A 27,973-nucleotide genomic window follows, 5' to 3' on the forward strand; every position below is an offset into this window, starting at 1 on the left:
TATCTGTCCTGAAAATCATTAAAAGATGTTGGGGTGGGGGTGGTGGTTATGTAAGGAAAACTCAATTCAGAAAAGCTGGAGCACTTCCAACACTTGGATTTGCTATGTCACAGTAAGCTTTTATTGGAGCATCCTCCAAACTGCTTACCAGGGGCCCAGAGGAAAATCTCCCACGCCATCGGAGGGACACATTAGACTCCAGTGGCACGTGCAGAAATTACCAGGCTGCTTTGGGGATTGGATCAGAAGGAAACACTGGAAGCAGTTACCCTGTCATGTGGTATGATACGTTTTAGAATAGATGGCATGTCTTTCAACATTTTGAAGCAGATCTTTGAGGACAGAGCTACCTCATCAATCCCAACAGAGGGGTCTTCTTGTTTGCCTCACTGTTGGCATGCTGGCAGTACCGAAGAATCCTGACTTTCTGAGTGGCTTTTGCAAACTGTAAAGACTGTGGACATTTTGGAAGCAGTAAAAAGGGTCTTTGCCAAATAGAACTTTGCCTGGGAAGAAAAGCTTGATTCTCTGCCCAGATGGACCTCCTGCAAAGCTGATTTCATTTGGACTTAGTGATGAAACTCTCCATGTCGTCATCTCTCAATGCACAGGCAGTAAAGACTTTTCCGACCTCTCTGAAAGATGTTTTGTCAACATTCATACAGTCAGCAACTTCTGAAGAATCAGGTCCCTCAATCACTCCATTTGCAAAAAGCTTGTCAGGAAATGGGAACAGACTCCAGAAAATGCTCCTCATTGGCTTTCAAAGGACAAGTGCTTTATTCAAACAAACAGCGGAAGTCTTATTGTCTTCTGAAAGAAAAAGAAAGGCAGTTCTGGCAATGTTTTGAACAAAAAAAAATTTTATCCTTGAATTGGCTTACTTAGTTATATTTAGGAGAAGGCAATGGCAACCCACTCCAGTACTCTTGCCTGGAAAATCCCATGGACAGGGATGGAGGAGCCTGGTGGGCTGCAGTCCATGGGGTCACGAAGAGTCAGACGACTGAGCAACTTCAGTTTCACTTTTCACTTTCATGCATTGGAGAAGGAAACGGCAACCCACTCCAGTGTTCTTGCCTGGGATTCCCCAGGGACGGTGGAGCCTGGTGGCCTGCCATCTATGGGGTCGCACAGAGTCGGACACGACTGAAGTGACTTAGCAGTAGTAGCAGATATATTTAACCATATGAATGAGACTTCTCTGAGGTCCCAAAGTCATCATTTATGATGCTCCTAAAAATCCACCTTTGCAAATGATCTGGGCTGGAAAAGTGCTCTCTTAGGATAGAGACCAGACACAAAACATCGACTTCTTTGCATAGAAAAATTTGCCAACACCTAGCAACAGTTCATACTTCTTTCAAAAGTTATTTCAGTCGTTGTTGTTGTTGTTTAGTCACTAAGTCTTGTCTAATTCTTGCTACTCCATGGACTATAGCCTGCCAGGCTCCTCTGTCCAGAGGAGATTTACCAGGCAAGAATACTGGAGTGGGTTGCCATTCCTTTAAAAACTGTGAGAGTATTTAAAAATTCCAGAGTATCTTCCCAACCCAGTGATTGAACCTGTGTCTCCTGTATTGCAGTGCTGATTCTCGGCACTGATCCTGGTGCTGAGCAACCAGGGAAGATTTCAATCTTTAGGGCATCAAAATTGAACCACGAATCCACAATCTTTTCTTTCTGAGATAGTGTGTTTCTGAATTGTGATCTAGCTAAAGAACTCATTTTTCTTAGAACAAATATACTTATGACAAGTAGAGTTAAACTAAAAGAGCCTTGAAGAATGCTGGTATTCTTTGAGAAAAGCCTATCTTCTTTTAGTAAAGAAAGCCCTGGAAGCTTAGATATTTATCTTTGAAAGTGAAGATTTTCAAGACTTATACCATTGAACTGGAGAAGGAAATGGCAACCCACTCCAGTATTCTTGCCTAGAGAATCCCATGGACAGAGGAGCCTGGCAGGCTACAGTCCATGGTGTTGCAAGAGTCAGACACAACTCAGCAACTAAACCACCACCATACCATTGAAACAGAAAATTGAAATCAATTGGGTGTAAAAAATTATGTGTGTATTGTCTTGTCAAAGCCCACCCTATAATTTTTTTAAGTTCATGTATTTACTTTTCTAATTGAAGTATAACTGATGTACAATATTACATAAGTTACAGGTATATAATATAGTGATTCACAATTTTTAAATGTTATGCTCCATTTATAGGTAAGATTAAACACTGGCTGTATTTCCTGTGTTGTACAATATATCCTTGTAGTTATATAATATAGTGCTTTATTTCAAACTAACAACTTTAACACCAATATGTCTTTAAAAAATAAAATTTAACTTTAATTTGCTTGTACATTTTAAAAGTCAATGTATAATTTACATTCAATAAAATGCACAAATCATAATGTGCAGTTTTATGAGTTTTGACAATTGCTCAATCTGTAACCCCCACCGCAGTCAAGATTTAGACTATTTCCAACCCTAGAAATTCCCTTGAGGTTCTTTCCACTCAATCCCCTCCCAACCCCAGAGGCAACCACTGTTCCAATTTGTATTTAAAAGTGATTGGTTGTGCTTGTTCATTCTGCCTTCTCTCACTGGATATACTATTTTTAAGTCATCCATGTTGTTGAGTATTTAAGTCGTTTGTTCCCTTTTATTGCTGAGGAGCATTCCATTGCATTATACCACAGTTGATTCATCCATTCTCCTCTTGATGGACATTTGAGTGGTTTCCAGTTTTTGGCTATTATGAACAAAGCTGCTGCAAGCATTTTTGTACAAGATTTTTTTTGTGGATATATTATGTTTCCTCCTGAGTAAATATTTAGGAGTGGAATTGATGAGGCACCAGATAGGTATATCTTTAACTTCACCTTATTATAAACTTCCAGTGTAGGTGTACATTTAACTTTATAACAAACGGTCAAGCGCTTTCCAAAATGGCTATATAGGCACACCTTGGAGATATTGCAGGTTCGGTTCCAGATCGCTGTGATAAAGCAGATATCACAATAAAGTAAGTCATGTGAATTTTTTTGGTTTCCCAGTGCATATAGAAGTTGTGATAACCATCATCAGTGAGTTGTAATCTTTATCCTGGTGGAGGGTCTCGCCTCTCTGTTGATGCCTGGTGGTTGTTGCTGAAGGTGGGATGGTTGTGCAATTTCTTAAAATAAGACAACAATGAAGTGTGCCACATCAATTGACTCTTCCTTTCATGAATGATTTCTCGTAGCATGTGATACGGTTTGATAACATTTTATCAATGGTAAAACTTTCCACATTAGAGTCAGTCCTCCTGGACCGTGCTACTGCTTTATCAACCAAGTTTCTGTCATATCCTAAATCCTTTGTTGTAATTTCAACAATCTCCATAGCATCTTTACCAGGAGTAGATTCCATCTCAAGAAACCACTTTCTTTGCTCATCCATAAGAAGCAACTCCCCATCTATTAAAGTGTTATCATGAGACTGCAGCAACTCAGTCACATCTTCAGGCTCCACTTTAAAAAAAAAATTTTATTTATTTATTTTTATTTTGGGCTGTGCTGGGTCTTTGTTGCTGTGTGGGTTTTCCTCTAGACTTCCCCAGTGGCTCAGCAGTAAAAAATCCACCTGCAGTGCAGGAGTTGCAGAAAATGCAGGTTTGATCCTTGGGTTGGGAAAACTCCCCTGGAGGAGGACATGGCAACCCACTCCAGTATTCTTGCCTGGATAATCCCACGGACAGAGGAGCTTGGAGTCCATGGGGTCGAAAAGAGTCAGACACAACTGAAGCGACTTAGCATGCACACACGGGCTTTTCTCTAGCTGTGACAAACAGAGGCTACTCTCTAATTGCAGTGTGGGAGCTTCTTATTATGGTGGCTTTTCATTGCAGAACATGGGCTCTAGAGCATGGGTTTCAGTAGCTGTGGCACGAAGGCTTAGTTGCTCCGTGACATGTGGGATCTTCCCAGACCAGGGATTGAACCTGTGTCCCTACATTGACAGGCAGATTCTTAACCACTGGATCGCCAGGCAAGTCTGAGGTTTTACTTCTAGTTCTCTTGCTATTTCCGCCACATCTACAGTTACTTCCTCCACTGAAGTACTGAGATAGCACTACACAGATTTTCGACTGTAAGGAGGGTTGGAATCCCCAGTCCCTGTATTGTTCAAGGGTCAACTGTACGTTACCCAGGTCCATCAGAGGAATGACAATCTATGGCAGCTATAGCATATGAAATGTATTTCTTAAACAATAAAACTCGAAAATCGAAATTACTCCTCAATCCATGTGTTTCAGAATGGATGCTGTGGGACTTCCCTGGTGGTACAATGGATAAGAAGCTGACTGCCAATGCAGGGGACATGGGTTTGATCCCTGGTCCGGGAAGATCCCACATGCTTCAGAGCAGCTAAACTCGTGCCTCTTAACTGATGAAGCCTGTGTGCCTAGAGCCTGTGCTCCACAAGAGAAGCCATTGCAATGAGAAGCCCGTGTGCAACTAGAGAAAGCCCACACGTGGCAATGAAAACCCAGTGCAATCAAAAATAAGTAAATAATTTTTTCAAAAAAAAAATGGCTGCTGCGTTAGCAGGCATGAAAACAACACAAATTTCATTGTACATCTTCATCCGTGCTCTTGGGTGACCAGGTATATCATCAGTGAGCAGTAATATTTTGAAAGGAATCTTTTTTTTTCTGGGCAGTAGTTTTCAGCAGTGGGATTAAAATACTCAGCAAACCATGTTGTAAGGTACTGTGCATCATCCAGACTTTGTCATTCCATTTATAAAGCATGGACAGAGTAGATTTAGCATAATTCTGAAGGGCCTCAGGGTTTTGGAAATGGTAAAAGAACTTCAGTTTCATCTTGAAGTCACCAGCTGCTTTAGCCCCTAACAAGAAAGTCTGCCTGTCCTCTGAGGCATTGACTTCTCGTCTCCAGCTCTGAAAGTCCTATATGGAATCTTCTTCCATTATAAAGGTGTTCCCTGACAGTCCAGTGGTTAGGACTGGGCGTTTTCACTGCCAAGGGTTCAGGTTCAATCCCTCATCAGGGAGCTAAGACCCTGCAAACAATAAAAAAAAAAAGTATATTTTTTAAAAAATTTGTTTTGTCTACATTGAAAATCCATTGTTTGGTGTGCTGTGCTATGTCACTTCATTTCCTTCTCCAGGGGATCTTCCCAATCCAGGAACCAAACCCAGGTCTCCTGCACTGTTAGACAGACTTTTCACCACTAGCGCCACCTGGGAAGTCCCAGCAGGGACTTCGTTTAGTGTAGCCCTCCATTCAGGATCCTCGCTGGATCTCCCGGTTAACTTGCTACAGCTTCTACATCAGCACTTGCTGCTTCACCTTGCAGTTCTCTGTTGTGGAGAGACCGTCATTCCTTAAACCTCAGGAACCAACCTCTGCCGGCTTCACACTGTTCTTCTGCAGCTTTCTCACCTTCTTCAGGCTTCTCAGAAGTGAAGAGAGCTGGGGCTTTGATTAGGATTGGGCTTTGGCTTAAGGGAGGGCTTCCCTGGTGGCTCAGATGGTAAAGAATCTGCCTGCAATGCAAGAGACTCAGGGTCAGTCCCTGGATTGGGAAGACCCCACTCCAGTATTCTTGCCTGGAGAACTATATGGACAGGGGCCTGGCAGGCCATAGTCCGTGGGGTCGCAAAGTTTACAACTGAGCAACTTTCACTTTTTGGCTTAAAGGGATGCTGTGGCTCATTTGGTCTTCTCTCCAGACCGCTGAGACATTCTCCATGTCAGCAGTAAGGCTGCTTCACTTTCTCATTACTCATGTGTCCATGAGTCACACTTTTAATTTCTTTCAGAAACTTTTCTTCTCAATTCACAACTTGGCTAACTGTTCTGTGCCAGAGGCCTACTTTTCAGCCTGTCTGAGCTTTCCACATGCCTTTCTCACTAAGCTTAATCATTTCTAGTCTTGTATTTAAATTGAGGGACATGTGACTCTTCCTTTCACTTGAACACTTAGAGGTCATTGTAGGGTTATCATTAATAATTGGCCTAATTTCAATATTGCATCCCAGGGAACAGGAGGCCCGAGGAGAGGGAAAGACAGAAGGACAGTCCACAGGGGAAGCAGCCAGATTACACACACATTAAATTTGCAGTCTTATGTAGATCTGGTTCACTATGCCTCAAAACAATTATAATAGTAACATCAAAGATCACTGATCACAGGGACTTCCATGGAAGTTCAGAGGTTAAGACTCTGGCTTCCACTGCGGGAGTTGCGGGAGTTCCAGTTGGGGAGCTGGGATCCCACATATCACACCATGCGAAGCAGCCAAAAAGTGAAAAGAAAAAAAAAAATTAAAGCACAATAAAACAAGGTGTACCTAGGGAGTTCCCTGGTCACCCAGTGGTTAAGATTCCAGATTTTCACTGCTGAGGCCTGGGTTCAATCCCTGGTTGGGGAACTGAGATCCCACAAGCCAGGTGGCATGGCCCCCCCCAAAATAAATAACAAGGGTGCCTATACATGTACATTCTGCCAGTAATTTCAGAGTTCTAGCTCTATATTCTTGACCACATTTAGCACTGTCAGTAGTTTTAACTATGGCCCCACTGCTGGGTGTGTAGTGGTATCTTGTTGCAGTTTTGTATTTCTCTGATGACGATGAATGTTGACAACTTTTTCATGTGTTTTTTTCCTAACCAGATAGCTTCTTTCTTAAAATATCTGTTCAAGACACTTGCTTTCTACTGTCCCATCTAACCCTTGTTCTTCTATCTTATTTTAGGTTATTTTTTCACATTTTGCCACTTGGAATTAGTATTCTATATTCTGTATTGAGTCTTCAGCTATCCCTCTTTGTATGATTTCATTTAATGGTTGCTCTGGGGATTACCATCTGAGCCACCAGGGAGGTCCAAGAAAAAGAAATGCGAGAAGATAGAGTGGCTGTCTGAGGAGGCTTTACAAGTAGCTGAAAAAAGAAGAGAAGTGAAACGCAAAGGAGAAAGGGGAAAATATACTGAATGCAGAGTTCCAGAGAATAGCAAGGAGAAATAAGAAAACCTTCTTAAGTGAACAATGCAAAGAAATAGAGGAAAACAATAGGATGGGAAAGACTAGAGATCTTTTCAAGAATATTAGATACTAAGGGAACATTTCAAGCAAAGATGGGCACAGTAAAGGGCAGAAACAGTAAGTATCTAACATAAGCTGAAGAGATTAAGAAAAGGTGGCAAGAACACACAGAACTATACAAAAAAGATCTTAATGACCCGGATAATCATGATGGTGTGATCACTCACCTAGAGTCAGACATCCTGGAATGTGAAGTCAAGTGGGCCTTAGGAAGCATTACTACGAACAAAGCTAGTAGAGGTGATGGAATTCCAGCTGAGCTATTTCAAATCCTAAAAGATAATGCTGTGAAAGTGCTGCACTCAGTATGCCAGCAAATTTGGAAAACTCAGCAATGGCCACAGGACTGGAAAAGGTTTTTATTCCAATCCCAAAGAAAGGCAATGCCAAAGAATGTTCAAACTATCGCACAATTGCACTCATCTCACACACTAACAAAGTAATGCTCAAAATTCTCCAACCAGGCTTCAACACTTCGTGAACTGAGAACTTCCAGATGTTCAAGCTGGTTTTAGAAAAGGCAGAGGAACCAGAGATCAAATTGCTAACATCTGTTGGATCATAGAAAAAGCAAGATAGTTCAAAAAAAACATCTACTTCTGCTTTATAGACTATGCCAAAGCCTTTGACTGTGTGGATCACAACAAATTGTGGAAAATTCTTCAAGAGGTGGAAATACCAGACCACCTTACCTGTCTCCTGAGAAACCTGTACACAGGCCAAGAAGCAACAGTTAGGATTGGACATGGAACAATGGCCTAGTTGGGGAAAGGAGTATGACAAGGCTCTATATTGTCACCCTGCTTGTTTTAAACTTATATGCAGAGTACCTCATGTAAAATGCCTGGCTGGATAAATCACAAGCTGGAATCAAGATTTCTGGGAGAAATATCAATAAACTCAGATATGCAGATGATACCATTCTAATGGCTGAAAGTGAAGAGAAACTAAAGAACCTGTTGAGGGTGAAAGAGGAGAGTGAAAAACTGACTTAAACTCAACATTAAAAAAACTAAGGTCATAAAAAAAAAAAAAAAAAACTAAGGTCATGGGATCCAGTCCCATCACTTCATGCAAATAGATGAGGGATATGTGGAAATAGTGACAGATTTTATTTTCTTGGGCTCCAAAATCACTGAGAATGATGACTGCAGCCACAAAATTAAAATACACTTGCTCTTTGGAAGGAAAGCTATGACAAAACTAAATGCCATATTAAAAAGCAGAAACATCACTTGCCCGACAAAGGTCTGTAGAGTTAAAGCTATGGTTTTTCTAGTAGTCATGTATGGATGTGAGAGTTGGACTATAAAGCCATAAAGAAGACTGAGCACCAAAGAATTGATGCATTCAATTTGTGGTTCTGGCGAAGACTTTTGAGAGTCCCTTGGACAGCAAGGAGATCAAGCCAGTTGATCCTAAAGGAAATCAACCCTGAATATTCACTGGAAGGACTGATGCTGAAGCTCCAATACTTTGGCCACTTGATGTGAAGAGCTGACTCATTGGAAAAGACCCCAAAGCTGGGAAAGATTCAGGGTAGGATGAGAGGGAGTGACAGAGGATGAGATGGTTGGATGGCATCACTGACTCGATAGACATGAGTTTGAGCAAGGTCCAGGAAAGAGTGAAGGACAGGGAAGCCTAGCGTAGCGTCCTGCAGTTCAGGGGGTCGCAAAGAGTTGGACACTACTGAGCGACTGAACAACCAGGGTTAAACATACACTATGTATTTTTAATTTATCACTGTTTACCCTGAATTAACTTTATACTAGCTTAAGTCTAATACAAGGATCTCAAAATCATACAACTTCATGGACCCACTTCCTTAGTTTGTGCTACTTTTGTCATGTATTTTACTTTTACATATATTATAAACCCCAGCAAATATGTGTTAGGTTTTTGCTTTAGACCTTTCAAAGGGTATTATTTAGCATTTCTGGTGCTCTTTATTTCTTCTGGAGGACCCAGCTTTCCATTTGACATCATTCCCCTTCAGCATGAAAAACTTTCTTCAGCATTTCTCGAAACTCAAGTATACTTACTGATGAGCTCTCTCGGCTTCAGTTGTTTGAAAATGACTTATTTCCCTTTATTTTTGAAAAACACTTTGTAGATACAGAATTCTAGATTGATACTTTTCCTTTAACACTATCATCCATTATCTTGTCATTTTCCTGCGAGGCTTAGCCTTCATTCTTTTGCCTGGCTTTGTTTAAAAGTTTATTTTGTTTTTCAACAACTCAGTTATGCTATGCTGAGGTGTGTGTGACTTTCTTCTTGGCTCTGTAGGTTGTTTTTCATCAATTTAGATATTTTTCTGCCATTATTTTTCTAAGAGATTTATTTGTGCCTATTCCTTCTTTCCTCTCCTTCTTGGACTCAATTCCACATATGACAGACAATTTGATATTGCCATTGAGGCTCTGTTTCTTTTTCTCTCATCTTTTTCTCTTAGACCTTTAGTTTGGATCATGTTGGGGAGGAAAAGTATCTTTTTCCTTTATATGTCTAAGTTCTTGGCTAGAGCCCTGTAACAATAGATTAAAAAAAAAAAAAAGATTTAAAAAGAGAAAAGCAGGTGGATTCTTTACCAGCTGAACCACAAGGGAAGCCAGAAAGAGAAAGACAAATATTGTATTCTAACACATATATACCGAATCTAGGAGAATGGTACTGAAGAACTTATTTACAGGGAGGGCAGCAATGGAGAAACAGAGATAGAGAATGGACTTATGGACATGGGGAGAGGGGAGGAGAGGGTGAGATGTATGGAAAGAGTAACACGGAAATTTACATCATCATATGTAAAATAGATAGCCAATGGGAATTTGCTGTATGGCTCAGGAAACTCAAACAGGGGCTCTGTATCAACCTAGAGGGGTGGGGTGGGAAGGGAGATAGGAAGGAGGTTCAACACTTCATGGGAAATAGATGGGGAAACAGTGGAAACAGTGTCAGACTTTATTTTTCTGGGCTCCAAAATCACTGCAGATGGTGACTGCAGCCATGAAATTAAAAGACCCTTGCTCCTTGGAAGGAAAGTTATGACCAACCTAGATAGCATATTCATTATGCTAGAGACATTACTTTGCCAACAAAGGTCCGTCTAGTCAAGGCTATGGTTTTTCCTGTGGTCATGTATGGATGTGAGAGTTGGACTGTGAAGAAGGCTGAGTGCCGAAGAATTGATGCTTTTGAACTGTGGTGTTGGAGAAGACTCTTGAGAGTCCCTTGGACTGCAAGGAGATCCAACCAGTCCATTCTGAAGGAGATCAGCCCTGGGATTTCTTTGGAAGGAATGATGCTAAAGCTGAAACTCCAGTACTTTGGCCACCTCCTGCGAAGAGTTGACTCATTGGAAAAGACTCTGATGCTGGGAGGGATTGGGGGCAGGAGGAGAAGGGGACGACAGAGGATGAGATGGCTGGATGGCATCACTGACTTGGTGGACCTGAGTTTGAGTGAACTCTGTGAGTTGGTGATGGACAGGGAGGCCTGGCGTGCTGCAATTCATGGGGTTGCAAGGAGTCGGACACGACTGAGCGACTGATCTGATCTGATCTGATCTGATGGCTGATTCATGTTAAGGTTTGGCAGAAAACAACAAAATTTTGTAAAGCAATTATCCTGCAATTAAAAAATTTAACGAGACAGAAAGAAAAGCAGACCTTCCCTGGTGATCCAATGGTTAAGAATCTGCCTTCTTATGCAGGGGACTTGCGTTCAGTCCCTGGTGGGGTAAACTGAGATCCCACATAACACAGAGCAAACCTGTGCACCACCAACAAAGACCTGATGTAGCCAAATAAATAAAAAGAGAAAAGCAGACAGATTTATGTAAGTCTTACGAGACATGGAAGCCTTTATAAGGAAATGAAGACTTGAAGAAGTGGTTAAACCTGAGTATTTTTATGTTAGGTTTGATGAATAATAGAGAGTTGTGGAAAAATAAGGACCAAAAAAAAAAAAAAAAAGGATATAAACTGAGTGTAGTAAACGGGGAAAACAGCAGGCCTATTCCTTAAAATTCCCTTTTGGTGTCCCTCTGTCTTCAGAGACAGAAAGTGAAGTCGCTCAGTCGTGTCCGGACTCTGCGACCCCGTGGACTGCGACCCCGTGGACTGTAGCCTACCAGGCTCTTCCATCCATGGGATTTTCCAGGCAAGAATACTGGAGTGGGTTGCCATTTCCTTCTCCAGGAGATCTTCCCAACCCAGGGATTGAACCTGGGTCTCCCGCATTGTAGGCAGACGCTTTACCATCAGAGCCACCAGGGAAGTCCTTCTTCTGGGTATAACAAGGGTACTTTCATATGAGGGTTTTATGAGCTGCTTCAGGGGACACTCCAAAAATCCTTCATGCACTTGCTGTTTCTCAAGTTCCTTCAGCTTGAAATATTTAATATCTTTTGATATCATATTTAGGAGTAGCATGTTTTGAATTCTATACTGCTATTGGTCTATTTTCTAGACCAATCCTTTTGGATCCTTATGGATCCTTTTTCCTGCTACTAAGCCTTTCTAGCTAAATTTTTAACATAGTACTTTCACTTCTAGGATTTCCATTCAGTTCTCAGAGTTTCCATTCTCTCCAGAAATTCCTCATTTCTTCATTCAATATACTTATCTTTTCCTGTAGATTCTTTAACATGTTTACAATGATTAAAGTGCTTGCTTACAAATTTCAACATGAGTTGTTTGCCTTTTTCCCTTGATTGTGGACAGTCATGGTTCATTGCACTTCTATTAATCTTTTTGCTTACTGGACAATATGAATGACATATTGCAGAGTCTGGATTGTTATCTTCCCCTGAACACTGTTAGATTTTGTTCTAGTATGCAGTTAAATTCCCAGCAGACTCCCCCACTGATTGTTTTAGGTTTTACTCTTTGTTAGGGTGAGTCTACTTCAGTTTCGTATTTTGCCCTTAGTCCTAGTCCTTAGTCCTTAGGCCTGGAATGTGCTATTCTGTATGTCTAATGTATGACCCTTCTGAGTTTCAAAGAAACACTTGAAGTGTTTATCAAACCCTTCTAACTGGGAAAAATTTGAACTCCAAACTTCCCTCCAGCACCAGGTATCTGCTGGAATCTATAGCCAGCTCTTTCTCACCTTTCCTGTTTTCCCCTGGGAGGAGAGTGAAAAAGCTGACTTAAAACTTAACATTAAAAAAACACAGATCATGGTGTCCAGCCCCATCACTTCATGGCAAAAAGATGGGGAAAAAACGGAAACGACAGACTTTATTTTCTGGGGCTCTAAAATCACTGTGGATAGTGACTGCAGCCATGAAATTAGCTTGGAAGAAAAGCTATGACAAACCTAGACAGTATATTTAAAAGCAGAGACATCACTTTCCTGACAAAGGTCCGTCTAGTCAAAGCTATGGTTTTTCCAGTAGATGTGTATGGATGTGAGTTAGACCATAAAGAAGACTATAGAATTGATGCTTTTGAACTGTTGTGTTGGAGAAGACTCTTGAGAGTCCCTTGGACTGCAAGGAGATCTAACCAGTCAATCCTAAAGGAAATCAACCCTGAAAATCAATTGGAAGGACTGATGCTGAAGCTGAAGTTTCAGTACTTTGGCCACCTGATGAGAAGAACTAACTGGAAAAGACCTTGATGCTGTGAAAGATTGAAGGCAGGAGAGGAAGGGGATGACACAGGATGAGATGGCTGGATGGCATCACCAATTCAACGGACATGAGTTTGAGCAAGCTCCGGGAGACTGTGAAGGACAGGGAAGCCTGGCGTGCTGTAGTCCATGGGATCACAAAGAGTCGGACACAACTGAGCAATTGAACAGCAACAACATGAGAGTCTTGCGCTGCTCATAAATATGGGACTCAATCAAGAATTTGAAGGCAATTAGTTATCTCTTATCTTCAGGTAGGTTGCCAGATTCATGTTTGCTCCAACCTGACTTCTCAGTTTAGTAAGACTCCCTTTCTGCTTAAAGTCTATGTCCAAAGATTCATGCCAATCCGTAGGGGGTGGGGGGGCATATCCTCAAGGGAAAAGCTGGTTAAACATGTATCTCCCCCAGTGTCTTTAGCTTCTTTCAAGGATGGTACCTGTTTCAGCTTCTATTGTTTGGTCTTCAACACCTCAGAAGTTGATTTTTATATTTTATCAAGTTTATAATTCCCAACAGGAGGGTTAATCTGTTAAAAGCCACTCCACCATCACCAGAACCAAACTCCCTAACTATATTTTGGGCTTCTCAGGTGGTGCAATGGTAAAGAATCCGCCTGCCAATGCAAGAGATGCAAGAGACACAGGTTCACTCCCTGGGCAGGAAGATCCCCTGGGGGAGGAAATGGCAACCCACTCCAGCATTCTTGCCTGGAAAATCCCATGGACAGAGGAGTCTGGCGGGGGGGGTCACAGAGAGTCAAACAGGACTGAGCACGCATGCAACAGGAACTGTATTTTAAATGTAAATACATCTTACCTGGGGCTTTCCTGGTGGCTCAGATGGTAAAGAATCTGCCTGCAATGTAGGAGACCCAGGTTCGAACCTGGGTTGGGAAAATCCCCTGGAAAAGAAAATGGCAACCCACTCCAGTATTCTTGCTTGGAGAATCCCATGGACAGAGGAGCCTGGTGGGTTACAGTCCATAGGGTGGCACAGAGTTGGACACGACTGAAGCGACTTAGCATGCACGCACACCTACCTAATGCATTAGTGAACACATAATTCTATCACAAATTATGTATATTAATATTTTGAAAACTTTTTTCAGTATACTTATTTCCCTTATAATCCTTTTTTTTTAAAATGGGAAACATTATTCTGAAAACTTTTCAAAGGCTTTACCCAAGAATTTCCAACACAAAAAGATTAAGAACTTCAAAAATATATGTTAAGAATTCCTGGCCTTAGAGACTCCTTCCTGCTGCTGCCATAGGTTTCCTGCAGTTGAGGGAAGACGTTTCTCTAGGATTTCTTCATTCATTATCTACTGAGGACCTAGCATGTGTCACAGACTATCCTAGGGCCATGAGACAGGACAGTAAATAAAACCAAGTCCCTCCACTCAGAAGTCAGCAGTTATACAAGTGTTCTTTTCACATTTCCAAGTAGAAGGATCATTAAGTCTTTCTCCTCTAATTACGGGGTTACCTGACATGGAGGAACAGCCACTAGCTCACACATATTAATTGGGTAAAATTCTGAGAGGTTCTACTCCCAGGGGTATTTGTTCTTGTCCCTCTTCACACTGGTCTACTGTTAGAGCCACCACCCCTTTCTTAAGTGGGAGAAAAGGAAGTTTCAAACAGAAAGGAATTGTCAGATGCTGCAGGGAAGCCATAACTGAAGGGAAGACCAACCACTGGATTTACAGCCTTTGGTCATGAGAACCCATTAACGAACTCAATGCTGGTGTGGGGACAGCAGCCACCCTACTGGAGGCAAAGAAGTGGGAAGCAGCAGTGTGACCCTTCTTGAAGTTTGGCAGTAAAGTTTAGAGGGAACAGCTAGGCAGGGAGGTAGGGTGAAGAGACAAACTCTTTTTGGATGAGAAAAGCTTTGCACTTTTTAAGGCTGAGGGGAGACAAAGACTGAATTACAATGAAGTTATTAGTGGGCCAAGTATGGGTAAGTGACAACTCAGAGAGATAAACAGCATAGAACAACCATTCAACAAAATTTAGTTCTTGGGCCCAATTAGTATCCACTTTTTGTGGGGATTCCATAGCACTCCTGTGCTCTGAGTGGACTTTCTGCAGATTCCTAAGCCCGGGGTTTCTCTAGTGGTTCAGTGGTAAAGAATCCACCTACCGATGAAGGACTTCTTGGACTTCCCTGGTGGCTCAGACAACAAAGCGTCTGCCTACAGTGTGGGAGACCTGGGTTCAATCCCTGGGTTAGGAAGATCCTCTGGAGAAGGAAATGGCAACCCACTTCAGTACTCTTGCCTGGAAAATCCCATAGACGGAGGAGCGTAGTAGGCTACAGTCCATGGGGTCGCAGAGTCAGACACCACTGAGCAATTTCACTTTATCAACGCAGGAGACGCGGGTTCGGTCCCTGGATCAGGAAGATCCTCTGGAGAAGGAAATAGCAACCCACTCCAGTATTCTTATCTGGGAAATCCTGTGGCTAGAGGAGCCTGGAGGGCTATAGTCCATGGGGTCACAAAGAGTTGGACACGGCTGAATGACTAACACCACCACTACTTAAACTGAATTGGAAGACGCATTGACCTGAAACTAAACTTAAGGCTTCCCCCCCGACTCCTCCCTGTCAGGTGTCCACATCTTTGGGGGTGTGCTGCCACCTACTGGAAGAGTGATCAAAGTGGTGACAACCATTTGCTGTAGGGAGCTGCTTTTCTAAAATGGCTGCAAAACCCTCACCAAGAGACCAGACAGGCGCTGAGAAGGCCTAGGATTAAGAGGTTTGTTGGACTCCCTAAATCCAAGTGCTACAGGGTAACCACCCTTCATCTTCATCCCAGTGGAAATCACCATAACGTCCCTGACTGGAGTAACTGTAGTATATAGTGCTTGACAATCTCCTTCCCTTGACGGGAAGGAAGAACAGTCAGGATTAAAGAACTGTTTTTCTGCTCATCCTGACCCACAGCAGGTTAGAGACACTGAGATCAAAGCCTGGCACACCATGGATACAGCATAAGCAGCATTAGCTGCTAGTGGGTTAGCAAGCCAGCAAGTGCTAATTCATGTTTCTAGATGGCCAAGTTGTTTATTACACCTTCAGGTTTAAACCCAGAAACTTGTCGAAAGTTGAGCTAAGCAGTCAGGGGTGGTACCCACAAGAGACAGCTGCTGGATAATGGAAAAGGCCCTGGAGACCTAGAGACCAATCATACAGGCCCTTCCTAAATGTCCAGTTTGTGACAGACTGAGCTGCCATTGATGCAAATTTCCACACGTCCAGTCAAAAATTCTACACGTTTGCTTCAAGAGGTAACAGACAACATGAGCCATCCCAGATGGCTCAGTGGTAAAGAATTCACCTCCCAATGCTGGAGACACAGAAGATGGAGGTTTGATCTCTGCATTTCCCATGGAGTAGGAAATGGCAACCCACTCTAGCATTCTTGCCTGGATAATCCCATGGACAGACGAGCCTGGTGGGCTACAGTCCATGGGGTCACAGGGTCTGACACGACTGAAGTGACTCAGCCAGCAGGCACTAGCACAAATGGCTCCAACTAATTAGATCTTTTAAATCTAGAAAATATAGGTCACAAAGGGTTCATTTTAGTTTTTAGGTTTCGTTAATCAGATGATGTCCCTATGCTGGCTTTTCTTTCTAGCAGAACCAAATTTTCAATCTTCCCTGCTTCAAAGTAGGTATTTATCCTGACCTGTTGTACAACAGACTTGGCAGATAGTGAAGTGACACTAATAAAGAATCCACCTGCCATGGAGACATGAGACTAAGGTTCAATCCTGGGTTGGGAAAATTCCCTGGAGTAGGAAATGGCAACTCATTCTAGTATCCATCCTTGCCTGTAATACTAGAGCTGCCTAGTAGGCTACTGTCCATGGGTCACAAAGAGTGTACCAGAGTGACCGAGACATGGTGCATCACATGTCAAGGTTTAGACACCCTCACTCCACCAGCAACTCAGAGCCAGAAATCTGCACCAAGGACTGGTAGTTTTTCCCCATGGGGTGGGGACAGGTTGGGGGTGATTCAAGTGACATTATTTATGCCACTGCTGACCTGACTGGAGGCAGAGCTCAGCTGGTAATTCTGTGATGGCACTGGATCACCTATTTTTAGCCCGGTTCCTAACAAGGTTGGTGACCCCTGGTTTCTATCTTTCAGCTGGCCTTCTATTCCACTAGTATCTTTCATTCTTTCTATCACCTAGGGCACTGTTTTTCAACTAAAATGTTAATCCCTTGACCTAGGTCTCTCATGTGACCTTTATTTGGAAGTGGGGTGGGCAGGGAATACTTGCACAATGTCTGAATTAACCCAGTGCAAAACTGAAGGCCTTTCTTGTCAGTTTTAACCAAAGTTGTTGGAAGCTTTCATTTTGGCCCATTCACCCCAGAAGAATTCTCATCAGGCACTGCTCTTGTATGCTTATCTAAGAGGCTCAACCAAAGCGTTCCTAGCCCTCTTTCCAGAGCACTTTTTCAGGACACCTGACCCTCAGGACTGTTTGTAATTGGGATAAGATCATAGCAGGCTTTCATATGAAGACACACAAGGCTGCAGTTGTTACTTCAGTAGCCATTTCACCAAAACTTATGGCTGGGACACTCAAAACCAAAGCAGAAACATCTTCATCAGGGGTGGAACAGATATGGAGTGGTAGAACTTGGCTCCACCATGCTCTACTCTCAGTGATATTCCAGGAGAAACACTCTAAGACAGGAAGTACAAGGCTGGCACCAGAGTTCTAGGACTTTTAATCTGTCCCAAAATTGCTGAAGCAAAAATCATGATAAAACGTTCTGCTTTCCTTTACACCCCCCAACGCAAAAAAAAACAAAAAAAAACAAAAAAACAAACTCTGTAGGAAAAAAATGGTTTTGTACATGGGAAGAAACAATATAAATTCAAAACTTACAGATAAGGGTTAGCTCTATCACTCTTTAAAAAGTTTATACGAATATCCAGTCAACACCAACAGGGTTACCTCCCTTGAAATGTTATCTATACGGATTTCCAAGTAGACCACAGAGCTGTATACTGTCTTGGAATGTCCTCAGAAGGCTCTGTCATTGATCAGTTAACAGAGTAAAAACCCCAGAGTCCTTTCTTTCAAATGGAAGAGGGAGAGACAGGGATAGAAGAAACTATTCAAACTTCGTCTTCTTTCCTTGTGGCTTGTGGTCTCCTCCTCCTCCTCTGCCTCCTCGGAAGCCTCCTCGCCCTGCAGAAAAGCAAGGCATCATTAAACAGGCTCTAAAAGCCAGTCATCCTTCCCCAGCAGGGTGAGTAAGGACTTGGGGACTGATGCGGAAACATGGATCTGCAGGTTGGGAAGTGCATGGCCACGTAAACCAGTGAACACAGCAGGGTGGCCCTCCACGCTTCTTACCTCCAAAGCCTCCCCGGCCTCTGCCACCAAAGCCACCTCGGCCACCTCTGCCACCACCTCGGCCTCCAAAGCCACCTCTGCCTCCTCCTCGGCCACCAAAGCCACCTTCACCCTTAGGTTTGGCCCAGTCCAAAGTGACTTTGTTTCCATCGATTTCACCATCTTCCATGGCCTCCTTGGCAGCTTTGGCATCTTCCTCGCTGTTGAAGTCTACAAAACCAAACCTAAAACACCAAATGAAATTGCCTGTTATAAAGCACACATATGCCAAGTTTAATCTCACATGTTTCATAGCGATCCCATAAGCCTTAAACTGAGAAGACCCAGGTGAGAGCACTTCCCTACAGAAAGCTGAAACAGAATGTCTCACAAAACAGCTGAATAGGCCTCTGTGAAGAGAGAAGGCAACAACGCTAGCTCTGTGAATTATCTCTTCTTCTCGTGCGAATCCTCAACTGTCACTGATTGACAGAAAGGAGCTCAGTGAGAAGACTCAAGGTGGGAGAGCCGCACATTTCCTGCCTCTTACCCTTTGGAGGATCCAGTCTCCCGGTCAGTGACTATCCTTGCTCGAATAGAGCCATCAAACGACTCTTTTAACGTCTCTTCTGTGGTATCCTCAGAGAGACCTTTGACAAAGAGAGTTTTGGATGGCTCTGGGAAATAAAAATAAAAACTGTATCAGTCACAATCCATGAAAACACTGGATTTACGTTACAGTCTAGCATCTGACTACTGGCTAAGAATGCTTCCCTTAGCAAATGCTAGCCTTTCAACTTAAAAGAGTGTCTATATGAGAAAAAGCAGGTTAAAGCAACTTGGGTCAATTAATGCTTAATTCAGCAAAGGGTTTGGACCAAATTCCACGTAATGTTTACACTGATCACCAGAGCAGTTAAGAATCTTTTTATGGAAAACAGAAGCAGCAGCAACCCAAGTAAGTGAAAGCAGTCCTAAAATAGGCAGCTATAAACACAAGACAGTGAACCACAGGGCAATGTGCTGCTCAGTGTTGACTTAGCTGGATCAGAACTTGACTATCTAGAGGAATTTTCTTAAGATTTCATCAGTTATTTCTCAGATAATCAGTCATCATATCCAGTATCATTTACTCAGCAGCAACAGAAAGAAGCAAATGTTCTTCTGTAGATCTCAGGACCCAACCACAAATTCCTGTTAACAAAGTGACTTACGGCTTCTTGCATTAGGTGATCCCCTGGGTCCTTGCAACTCCAGTCTGATGGCTCTGCCCTCAATTTCCCTTTTATTACATGAATTTAAAGCTTCTTTAGCATCTTCAAATGAAGCAAATTCTATAAATGCATACCTGAGGATTAAGTCAATACTTAGAATAAGTTACTAAGCACATGACTCTGCTGCTGCCACCAAGCCTTTTTCCTCAAGCAAATCCTTAAACAATGCAGCTTCTGCTAAATGTGAGAACATGATTTCACTTCCGCAAGACAACTCTTAAAAAGCCTGTTAACTGGTGACATAAATATACTTTACCCTTTAGATTTGCCATTTTGGTTCTGGGGCACCTTGATATGAGTTGCCTTCTCAAATACTTCCTGAAGAGTTTCTTCCGTTGCACTGTAGGAGAGGTTGCTTAAAACCAGGGTTTTTGATTCACCTATAAATAAAGAGATGTCAAGTTAAGACTCTGAAGTAGTACATCCCAACTTAAGTCACAGTTGTACCGTGTTCTCCAAAAACTTCTGTGCTTCAGAGAGGTAACACACCAATGTTAATATAGGTGGAATCCTACTTGCTGCTGCTAAGTCGCTTCAGTTATGTCCGACTGTGCAACCCCATAGACAAGCAGCCCAGCAGGCTCCCCTGTCCCTGGAATTCTCCAGGCAAGAACACTGGAGTGGGTTGCCATTTCCTTCTCCAATGCATGAAAGTGAAGTGAAAGTTGCTCAGTCATGTCCAACTCTTCGCGACCCCATGGATTACAGCCTACCAAGCTCCTCTGTCCATGGGATTTTCCAGGCAAGAGTACTGGAGTGGGGTGCCATTGCCTTCTCCATCCTACTTGCTACTCAACATCAAATACCTGTTAAGTACTTACATGCTGGTTCCTTCCATTCCTACTGTGCAGATGTGCAAGCTGACTATAGCCCTGTGTCTTCCTAGAACAATATTCTAATTTAAATGCACACAATCTAAGTTCTTTACAGTATAAAACATACAAAGGAAGCTAGATTTATCTATGTTCTAGCACAAATATTTCATATAGCTCTCATTCAAGACAATTACAAATAGAGGTATAGCATGCTGATCTACATCCAGTTTATCCACTATATAAAGTACAAAGATGCAAAGGATTTCTTTTCTCTCCTAAATTTCAGAACCCAGAAGGAAACTTAAATTCTTACCACTCCAAGTGCTATTCTTTCCACCTCTATGGTCTTGACTTTGACCTTTCTCTCCGGTGTAGTACAGAGAAATGGATCGCCCATCTATCTCTGTTCCCTGCTTTTCTTCCAAGGTTTTTTCTGCATCAGCTTCTGTCTTAAATTCAATATAAGCAATCCTACAATAAGGAGAAGAAAAGTAAAGAACTCACTCGGTTTTAAAAACCATATTAATTCTCTCTTAATCTCAGCAATATGACTATTTCAGACAAGTAAAATAAAAATGCCCTGTTTTATACTAATTGAAATGGTCAAGGTTTCTGCCATTTTCCACTTTTCAACTAAAACTTTCCTCCCACTACAGAAAGCTTACCCAATACTTCTAGAAAGCTAGGCCTTAGGTAGTACTTTTATGTTAGTTTATAATAAAATTATTCTGAATTAGGTACATTATCCTCACTGTACAGATAGGAAACTGAGGTTATAGAATAATTTGCCCAAAATCACAAACATAGGAACGTTAAATAAACATTTCTTCTATAAATTAAAGTGCGTTAATTTTAATGAAACATTTCAGTAGACACAAAACATACCCTTTACTCTTTCCATCCTTGCTGACTAATCTGATCTCCACAGCATCTTCAAACACTTCTTTTAATTCATCCTGAGTAACTTTGTAAGGCAGATTTTTAGCCAGAAGTGTTCTTGCATCTCGATCTAGATTAAAAAAAAAAAAACATAAAAATGAACTGAATGGCTTAAAAGACCTTTCTTGTCCCAAAGATCAAAGACTGACCAATGTACAAGTTCTTGCTAAAATTTTTATGGACTTTTCTGGTAGTCCAGTGGTGAAGACTGAGCTCCTAATGCAGGAGCACAGGTTTGATCCTTGGTTGGGGAATTAAGACCCTGCTTGCAACAGGGCACAACCAAAAAAATTATAATTTTTAGATTTCATAATGTAAAAGGCACTCTGCTATTATATATTATGGAGATACAGCAATGGAAAAACAAACTGTTTTCACAGCTGACAGCTAACTATGTGCTGAACACTTAAAAAGAGAGCTAAATATCATATGCTATGTAAATCAAGTGTTCAGTATGTTTTAATTTAAAAGACTATGGGAAAAAATACTGTAGATAATTCCCTCATGGTCCAATGGTTGGGGCTCTTGTGCTTCCACTGCTGCATGGGGCACGGTTTGATTCCTGGTCAGGGAACTAGGATTTCATAAGGTATACAATGCAGGTGCCCCAAATAAAAAGGTGATGAACACACACTTGAAAAGTGACAAGTGTCTAGAAAAGGGTAAAAGATGCAGAGAGAGTAGTTAAGAGATCTGCTCTAGGTCCAGTGAGGAAAAGACTATTAATTTAGATATACTGAACCAATTATTTTTTAAGTCTAGCAAGCAGTGCCAAGCACTGATGTAAACATTTAACATTCTAATTCATTTAATCCTCAACATATGAGGAAGCCAAAAGAAAAAGGTTAAACTACTTACCCCAGCTTGTCTACATTAAATTAGATACATAGCTATGAACAAGCTATCAGTATCAGCGTTACCTAAAGCTTTACATACCTTTCTTACTGTCTTTTCCCTTTGGTTTTTCTAGTTTAATTTCATTGCCAAAGACTTTTAAACCAGTGAGTTCCAAGGCTTTTTCCAGGTCTTCGGCAGATTCAAAATCCACATAGCCAAACTTCCTTTAAAGTGAAGAGACAAAAATTTTAAAAATTACAGGTCAGGAGGTGGTGGGACAAACCCACAAAAGTCACAGCTACCAAGTACTCTGGACAAGCAGTAACACTAACATAATAGTGCAAACCAAGATTAAGAAGCACCTGTACTATTAACAAAATTAAGTTAAGCCCTTTAAGATGGGGCTACAGAACAAGGTCTATAAGTATCAAGACCTAATGATGCAAGTTCATCTCTGAGATCTTCATTAGCTACACTGCTGCTTAACAACTAATAGCACATGATAAAAGAACCTGTTTAAGCACTAAGAGAATCCTGTTTAAAAGCATTCACTATTATGGCTTTTCAGGTCTAAGAAATGTTTAGTTTGTGTAATATCAAAAATTAAGGGGAATTATGAAAATTTCAATTTGGGGGTTTCACAATTTGATAATCAGATTATTTAATTCAATAATATCTAATTTTTGAAGACTTTTAGATATTCTTGTTTAAGAATAATGAGCTAAGGTCCTAAAATTGAAAGGAAAAAGCAACAGCAGACCCACAAACAATGTGTGATGTTATGACACAGGCCCCCTATACTTACCTAGACACACCAATTCTGACATCAACAACAGCAAGATCATTTTTAGCAAAAAGATCACTGATACCCGTTTTCAATTCAGGAGCAGATTTATTGAAGTTCAGATTTCCAACAAAGAGATTGAAAGACGTAGTTGGTTCTGTGCCTGTACAAAAATTTTCTCAAATTAGTCAATTTTCCAGTATACTTAAATATTAATCAAATTATTTCTGTACACAGCACATCAGCACATTGAAATATAACATCAGGTTTCAGTATTAAGTCCCTTTATTGTTCATCACTTGTGCTATGTGGTATCATTTCCCAATCCCCCAATTCTCTAAGTTACCTTCCACTTTTTGTTTCTTGGCTTCAGGAGCTGCTTTTTGTTTGGCCATTTCCTTCTTTCGTTTTCCAGGTGCTTCTTTGACAGGCTCTGGACAAGAGTTCAAACAATCTATGTCATCCACAAGCGTCATCCACACATACTCAAGTACCTCCTTTTAAACAAAACTCATATCAATGTACTTGAGAATCCAACTCATTACCTTCTTCCTCTTCCTCCTCTTCCTCCTCCTCCTCTTCCTCCTCATCGTCGTCGTCGTCTTCATCATCGTCATCCTCTTCCTCCTCCTCTTCATCATCATCATCATCATCATCCTCTTCATCTTCATCTTCAGCAGTGCTCTTAGTCTTCACAGGAACAGCTTTTACTGGAGCTTTCTTTCCTTTGGCTGGTACAATCTCCATAGGTTCTTCTTCAGAGTCTGAAAGAGAAACCACCTAGTCAAAAACTGAGTTCTATCCCAGTTCATGAAGACCTAAAGGAAAATAAATGTAATCTTATTCATGCCACTGTGCTTAGAACTATGATAAGTAAAACACAGAATGAGCTGTTTGAAGCATTTTACTCAGGAGCAGCTATAGTCTGTGGGGTTGCAAAGCATAGAAAGGACTCAGCAACACAAGCAGGCAATCTTTCATGGGTCCCAATCTAGTGCATCACAATCAGCCCAGAGAATCCCTGGGATGATTCTTATCTAACCCCCCAGGTTTTCAGCAATATGTAGTTCTACCACCCGCACCTCATCCCTAATGTACCTTGCAAACAGGAGTCCAGGAACTACCAATACAATGCCTTACCATCTTCGTCCTCCTCATCCTCCTCATCCTCCTCCTCCTCCTCATCGTCGTCATCATCGTCATCCTCGTCATCCTCATCATCTGTGGCAGGAGCAGCACCAAAAGCAGCAGCTGCCTTCCTCACTGCTGGCTCATCCTCCTCTTCATCATCATCGTCTTCCTCTTCACTGTCATCTTCATCTTCTTCATCACTGTCTTCCTTCTTGGCATTCTTGCCGTTCTTTGCTCCCTTGCCTGGGGTGGCTGCTCCCTTCTTACCAGAGGTTGCTACCACTGCTTTGCCTGGGGTGGCTCCCTTTTTGCCAGGTGTTACCACTGCTTTGGCAGGTGTAACTGTCTTCTTGGCTGGCATAGCTGCTGCCTTTTTGCCAGGGGTGACAACTGCTTTCTTTGCTGGTGTGGCAACTGCAACCTTTTTTGTTGGGGAAACCACCATCTTCTTTGCTGGAGTTGTGGCAGCCTTCTTGCCTTTTTTCTGAGGGATAACAACCTTTAAGAATAAACAAAAAACAACATAAGCTTGTTTTCAAACTCAGAGAGTTGTCCCATAAATGAATGCTCAACTCTAGCACTGCCTCAGTTCACCACCACATGCACCAGATGTGAACAAGTTAAAAGGTAGGGTCAAATTAACATGTTCTGTACACTTGAAGTCACAGTCTTAATCTTGCAGGAAACTCTAACACAGACCCTGAAAATAGACTAGATGCCACTGCATGGGCTTAGACAAAGTTTTAAAACTTAATTTTAAGCCTCAATAGTTTTCACATCTGAAAATAACTGTTGTTCAGTCACTAAATCACATCCAACTCTGGACTGCAGCCAGCCATCCCTGTCCTCACCATCTCCTGGAGTTTGCTCAAATCCACGTCCACTGGGTCAGTGATGTTACCTAACCATCTCATCCTCTTCTGTCTGCCCTATTCTCCTTTTGCCATCAACCTTTCCCAGCATCAGGGTCTTTTCCACTGAGTTGGCTCTTTATACACTGCTTTAAGGATTATGACTTGACACATAAAGCCTTAACACATAGAGAAGACAACCTGTTAAATGTTATTAAGTCATTTGGGGCTCTCACAGTGGGTGGAGGTAGGAAGTTCAATGAATGCTCATTCTTAGAACCAAAGAGAAAATGAACATCAAAAAAGGCCAGTGGGATAATCAATAGTGGCAAAGTTAGTAAAGACCACATTAGCTTGATAAAAACCATCACTTGTCTATATTTAAAGTTACACTCAAAACTACTTTTTGTTAACTATTGGTTTTATCAGGTAACATGTGCCAAAATAAAACCTTCATTAAATTCTAAATAAGAAATATGAACAAATAAAGCAATGAGTCTTCTTTACAGTGAATCAACAGTAGCTGGGAATTCTAAATAAGTGCTAATACAATGAAAGGTGGCAACTCTCAATCCACACCACTGTAACAGTGATTAGTATTATCAAACTCATACAGGGTAACAGAGACCAACTGATCCTACTGGGAAGCTAGAAGAATCTGATAAGGCTAACCTCAGACCTGAATATAATGCTCAGAGCTGCCATTCGCAGGACAGTTAACTGTCCACCCTGTTTATCTGGTATGTAGAACTCAGTTTATCTGGTATGTGGAACTAACATGTTGAAAGTGGAAAACTAGTGATTTACTACAATATATCACACCAAGCCCTGCAGAAGGTGTGCACGCATGTGCATGCACATACACACACCTACAGATCTTTGCTCTCAAGTTCATTGAAATATTCTTGTGCCATCATGACAGGTCAATACAACTTTGTGAAATGCTCGACCATTACGACAGGTCCTATGTGAAATTAACAGAATCCTGGTTTTTCTGCCAATATTTTCAGACATCCAATACCACCTGCTTTAAGTCTCCATTTTGTAGTTTAAGGCAATTCAACATTGAACTATATACAATTACCTCTTCTCCACTGCTCTCATCGTCTTCATCTTCTGACATTTCCTCATCTTCACTATCTTCTTCTACCTCCTTTGGGGGAGGAGCCATTTTCTTGGAGTCACCTTGATTTTTACCGGCCTAAAACAGACGTGACACATTACACCCTCCCTCATTTCAAGCCATTCTTCATAGCAAAACGGCACTAATGTCCCTTAGAACTCCCTCTTCATACTGTTAACTACAATTTACATAAAAATTATCCTTCATACCAATGTTAACACAGGGCTTCCCAGGTGGCGCTAGTGATAAAAGAACCCGGCTGTAGGAAACATAAGAGACGGAGGTTCAAACCCTGGATCGGGAAGATCCCCTGGAGGGTATGGCAACCCACTCCAGTATTCTTGCCTAGAGAATCCCATGGACAGAGAAGCCTGACGGGCTACAGTCCATGGAGTCGCAAAGAAATGGATACGACCAAAGCGACTTAGCACTCAATTTCCTACGTATTTTCTCTCAAGTTCTTTAAAAAAATAAAAAAAAACTTTTGCTTTGGATAAAAAGGCTACTCTCTTCTTGCTACGTTCTTTAAGCACACCCCTTTTTAAAAATTACACCTCCAACCCGAATCGAACCTTGCTTCACCGCACCGTTTCTCAATGCGGACTACAACTGGACCAATGTAACTGCCAACAATTCGAGGCCCTTCACATGAGGAAAACCACCTTGAAAAAGCCTTTGAGGTAAACTGTGGCACCAAATCCCACCACCCTATTCTGAAGGCAGCTTTTAAAAAAAAAAACAAACACGTCTAACCCGTAGTCTTCTATTAAGACTTCCTTTCCCAGGTTACCAACCCCGCCCCTTTCAGCCCTGGAACGGCCACGTGGGACAAGTCGCAGGCCACCACGTGCGCGCAGCCTGGCGCAGAAAGCATGCGGCAGGGCCTCCTGCCGGAGCCCCGCTCCCGTCCACCCGCCCCGCTCCCGTCCACCCACCCCGCTGGACCGGGACCGGAGACGAGGTGCACCGCCGCCCTCCCCACAAGGCCAGGTCCCTCCGCAGGCCGCCGGCCCTACACGGCACGGCCCACGTGGCGAGCCCCGCGCCGCGGCACGTGCGTCAGGAGGCGGGGCCCCGCTCCGGCCCGTCGCAGGAGTTTCGCCTCATCAGTCCGAGGCCCTTCTCCCCCTCCCCACTCCCAGCCCTGAAGTCCTTCCCCGCCGCATTCACTACCAGCGCGGCACCTGCCGAAGCTCTTCACTTCGCTACGAAGCAGCTAAAAACGCGAGACCTCCCAGCTAATCGCGCGAGACTTCCCACAGCATGGCGCCCTCGAACGCGCCCGGGACGGCGCGCAGGCCCTCCTCCTGGCGGCGCAGGGCGCGCGCTCCTCGAAAAACGGGCCTTGATGTCCGTGCTCGCGCGGGCAAGGCCTCTTACCTTTGCGAGCTTTACCATGATGGCGGCTTATGACGGCGGAGTGTGTGGCGAGCGAGTGGCGCAGACGAGTCCAGAGGAACCTAAGCACCGTCGATGGCGGCCGCTAATCCCTGAGCGCGTACGCTTGGCTGCCAGCTAGCGCTCGAGACTGAGGCGAAAGACTGAGCCTGCCCAGTAATCGCCTCTGGAAAGGCGACGACGGCACCCTCGTGACTCCGCCTCGACCAACCAGATTTCGCGTCCCTCTCATGAGCCAATCGCGAGCCTCTAGCTGAGAACGACGCGGGGCGGGGCGCGGGCCGGAGTGGGCGGGCCGACGCGGCCAAGGAAGGGGGAGGGGATTCGTGGCGGCGGCCTGGGGCGGGACTCGCTTTGTGCAAAGCCAGCTCTGATTGGGCTATTGGCGCGCGGTATCCGGAGTGCCCATCCACGGCCCGCGCTCTCGGCGCCTGCGCTTTGGGACGGACATTTTGGCGCCGCGTGTTCCTTAACTCCCGGGCGGTGGATACCAGTTGTCTCTGATTTTTCAGTCAGGGAGGGTCTTGTCTGCCTCGGAGGGCTTGGGTTTCCTGAGAGGCTTCACGGGCGGCCCCGGCCCACATTCTACACAAAGCCTCCTGGAGGCAGTGCAGATAAGAGTTTGTCCCGTTTCCTCTCTAAAGAGCCCAAGACTTTCGGGAATTCCGACTCCACCACGTTGAGC

The 27,973-nt window shown here is 42.9% G+C and overlaps 1 protein-coding gene and 3 non-coding genes across 4 annotated transcripts; all 4 read right to left on the reverse strand.

Annotated features, from left to right (window-relative positions):
* Window positions 1–17,499: 17,499 nt before the first annotated feature.
* NCL (nucleolin) lies at window positions 17,500–27,445 on the reverse strand. The gene is made up of 14 exons (XM_027516187.1): window positions 27,271–27,445; window positions 25,852–25,968; window positions 23,926–24,415; window positions 23,331–23,549; window positions 23,132–23,218; window positions 22,807–22,948; window positions 22,101–22,225; window positions 21,111–21,234; window positions 20,539–20,696; window positions 19,667–19,790; window positions 19,351–19,484; window positions 18,687–18,813; window positions 18,158–18,381; window positions 17,500–17,989 (listed from the first exon to the last, which is right to left on the reverse strand). Exons 1-14 carry the CDS (start codon window positions 27,286–27,288, stop codon window positions 17,913–17,915), a joined length of 2,166 nt encoding a protein of 721 aa, XP_027371988.1. The 5' UTR covers window positions 27,289–27,445; the 3' UTR covers window positions 17,500–17,912.
* On the reverse strand, window positions 18,517–18,650 carry LOC113881584. The gene has a single exon (XR_003508083.1). It is a non-coding gene; the product is annotated as a small nucleolar RNA SNORA75 (small nucleolar RNA).
* Window positions 19,179–19,258, reverse strand: LOC113881659. Its single transcript, XR_003508118.1, has one exon. It is a non-coding gene; the product is annotated as a small nucleolar RNA SNORD20 (small nucleolar RNA).
* LOC113881621 lies at window positions 23,022–23,091 on the reverse strand. Its single transcript, XR_003508108.1, has one exon. It is a non-coding gene; the product is annotated as a small nucleolar RNA SNORD82 (small nucleolar RNA).
* Window positions 27,446–27,973: the final 528 nt, after the last annotated feature.

The sequence above is a fragment of the Bos indicus x Bos taurus genome, chromosome 2 (genome assembly GCF_003369695.1).
Source record: "Bos indicus x Bos taurus breed Angus x Brahman F1 hybrid chromosome 2, Bos_hybrid_MaternalHap_v2.0, whole genome shotgun sequence".
Classification (NCBI taxonomy): Eukaryota; Metazoa; Chordata; class Mammalia; order Artiodactyla; family Bovidae; genus Bos; species Bos indicus x Bos taurus.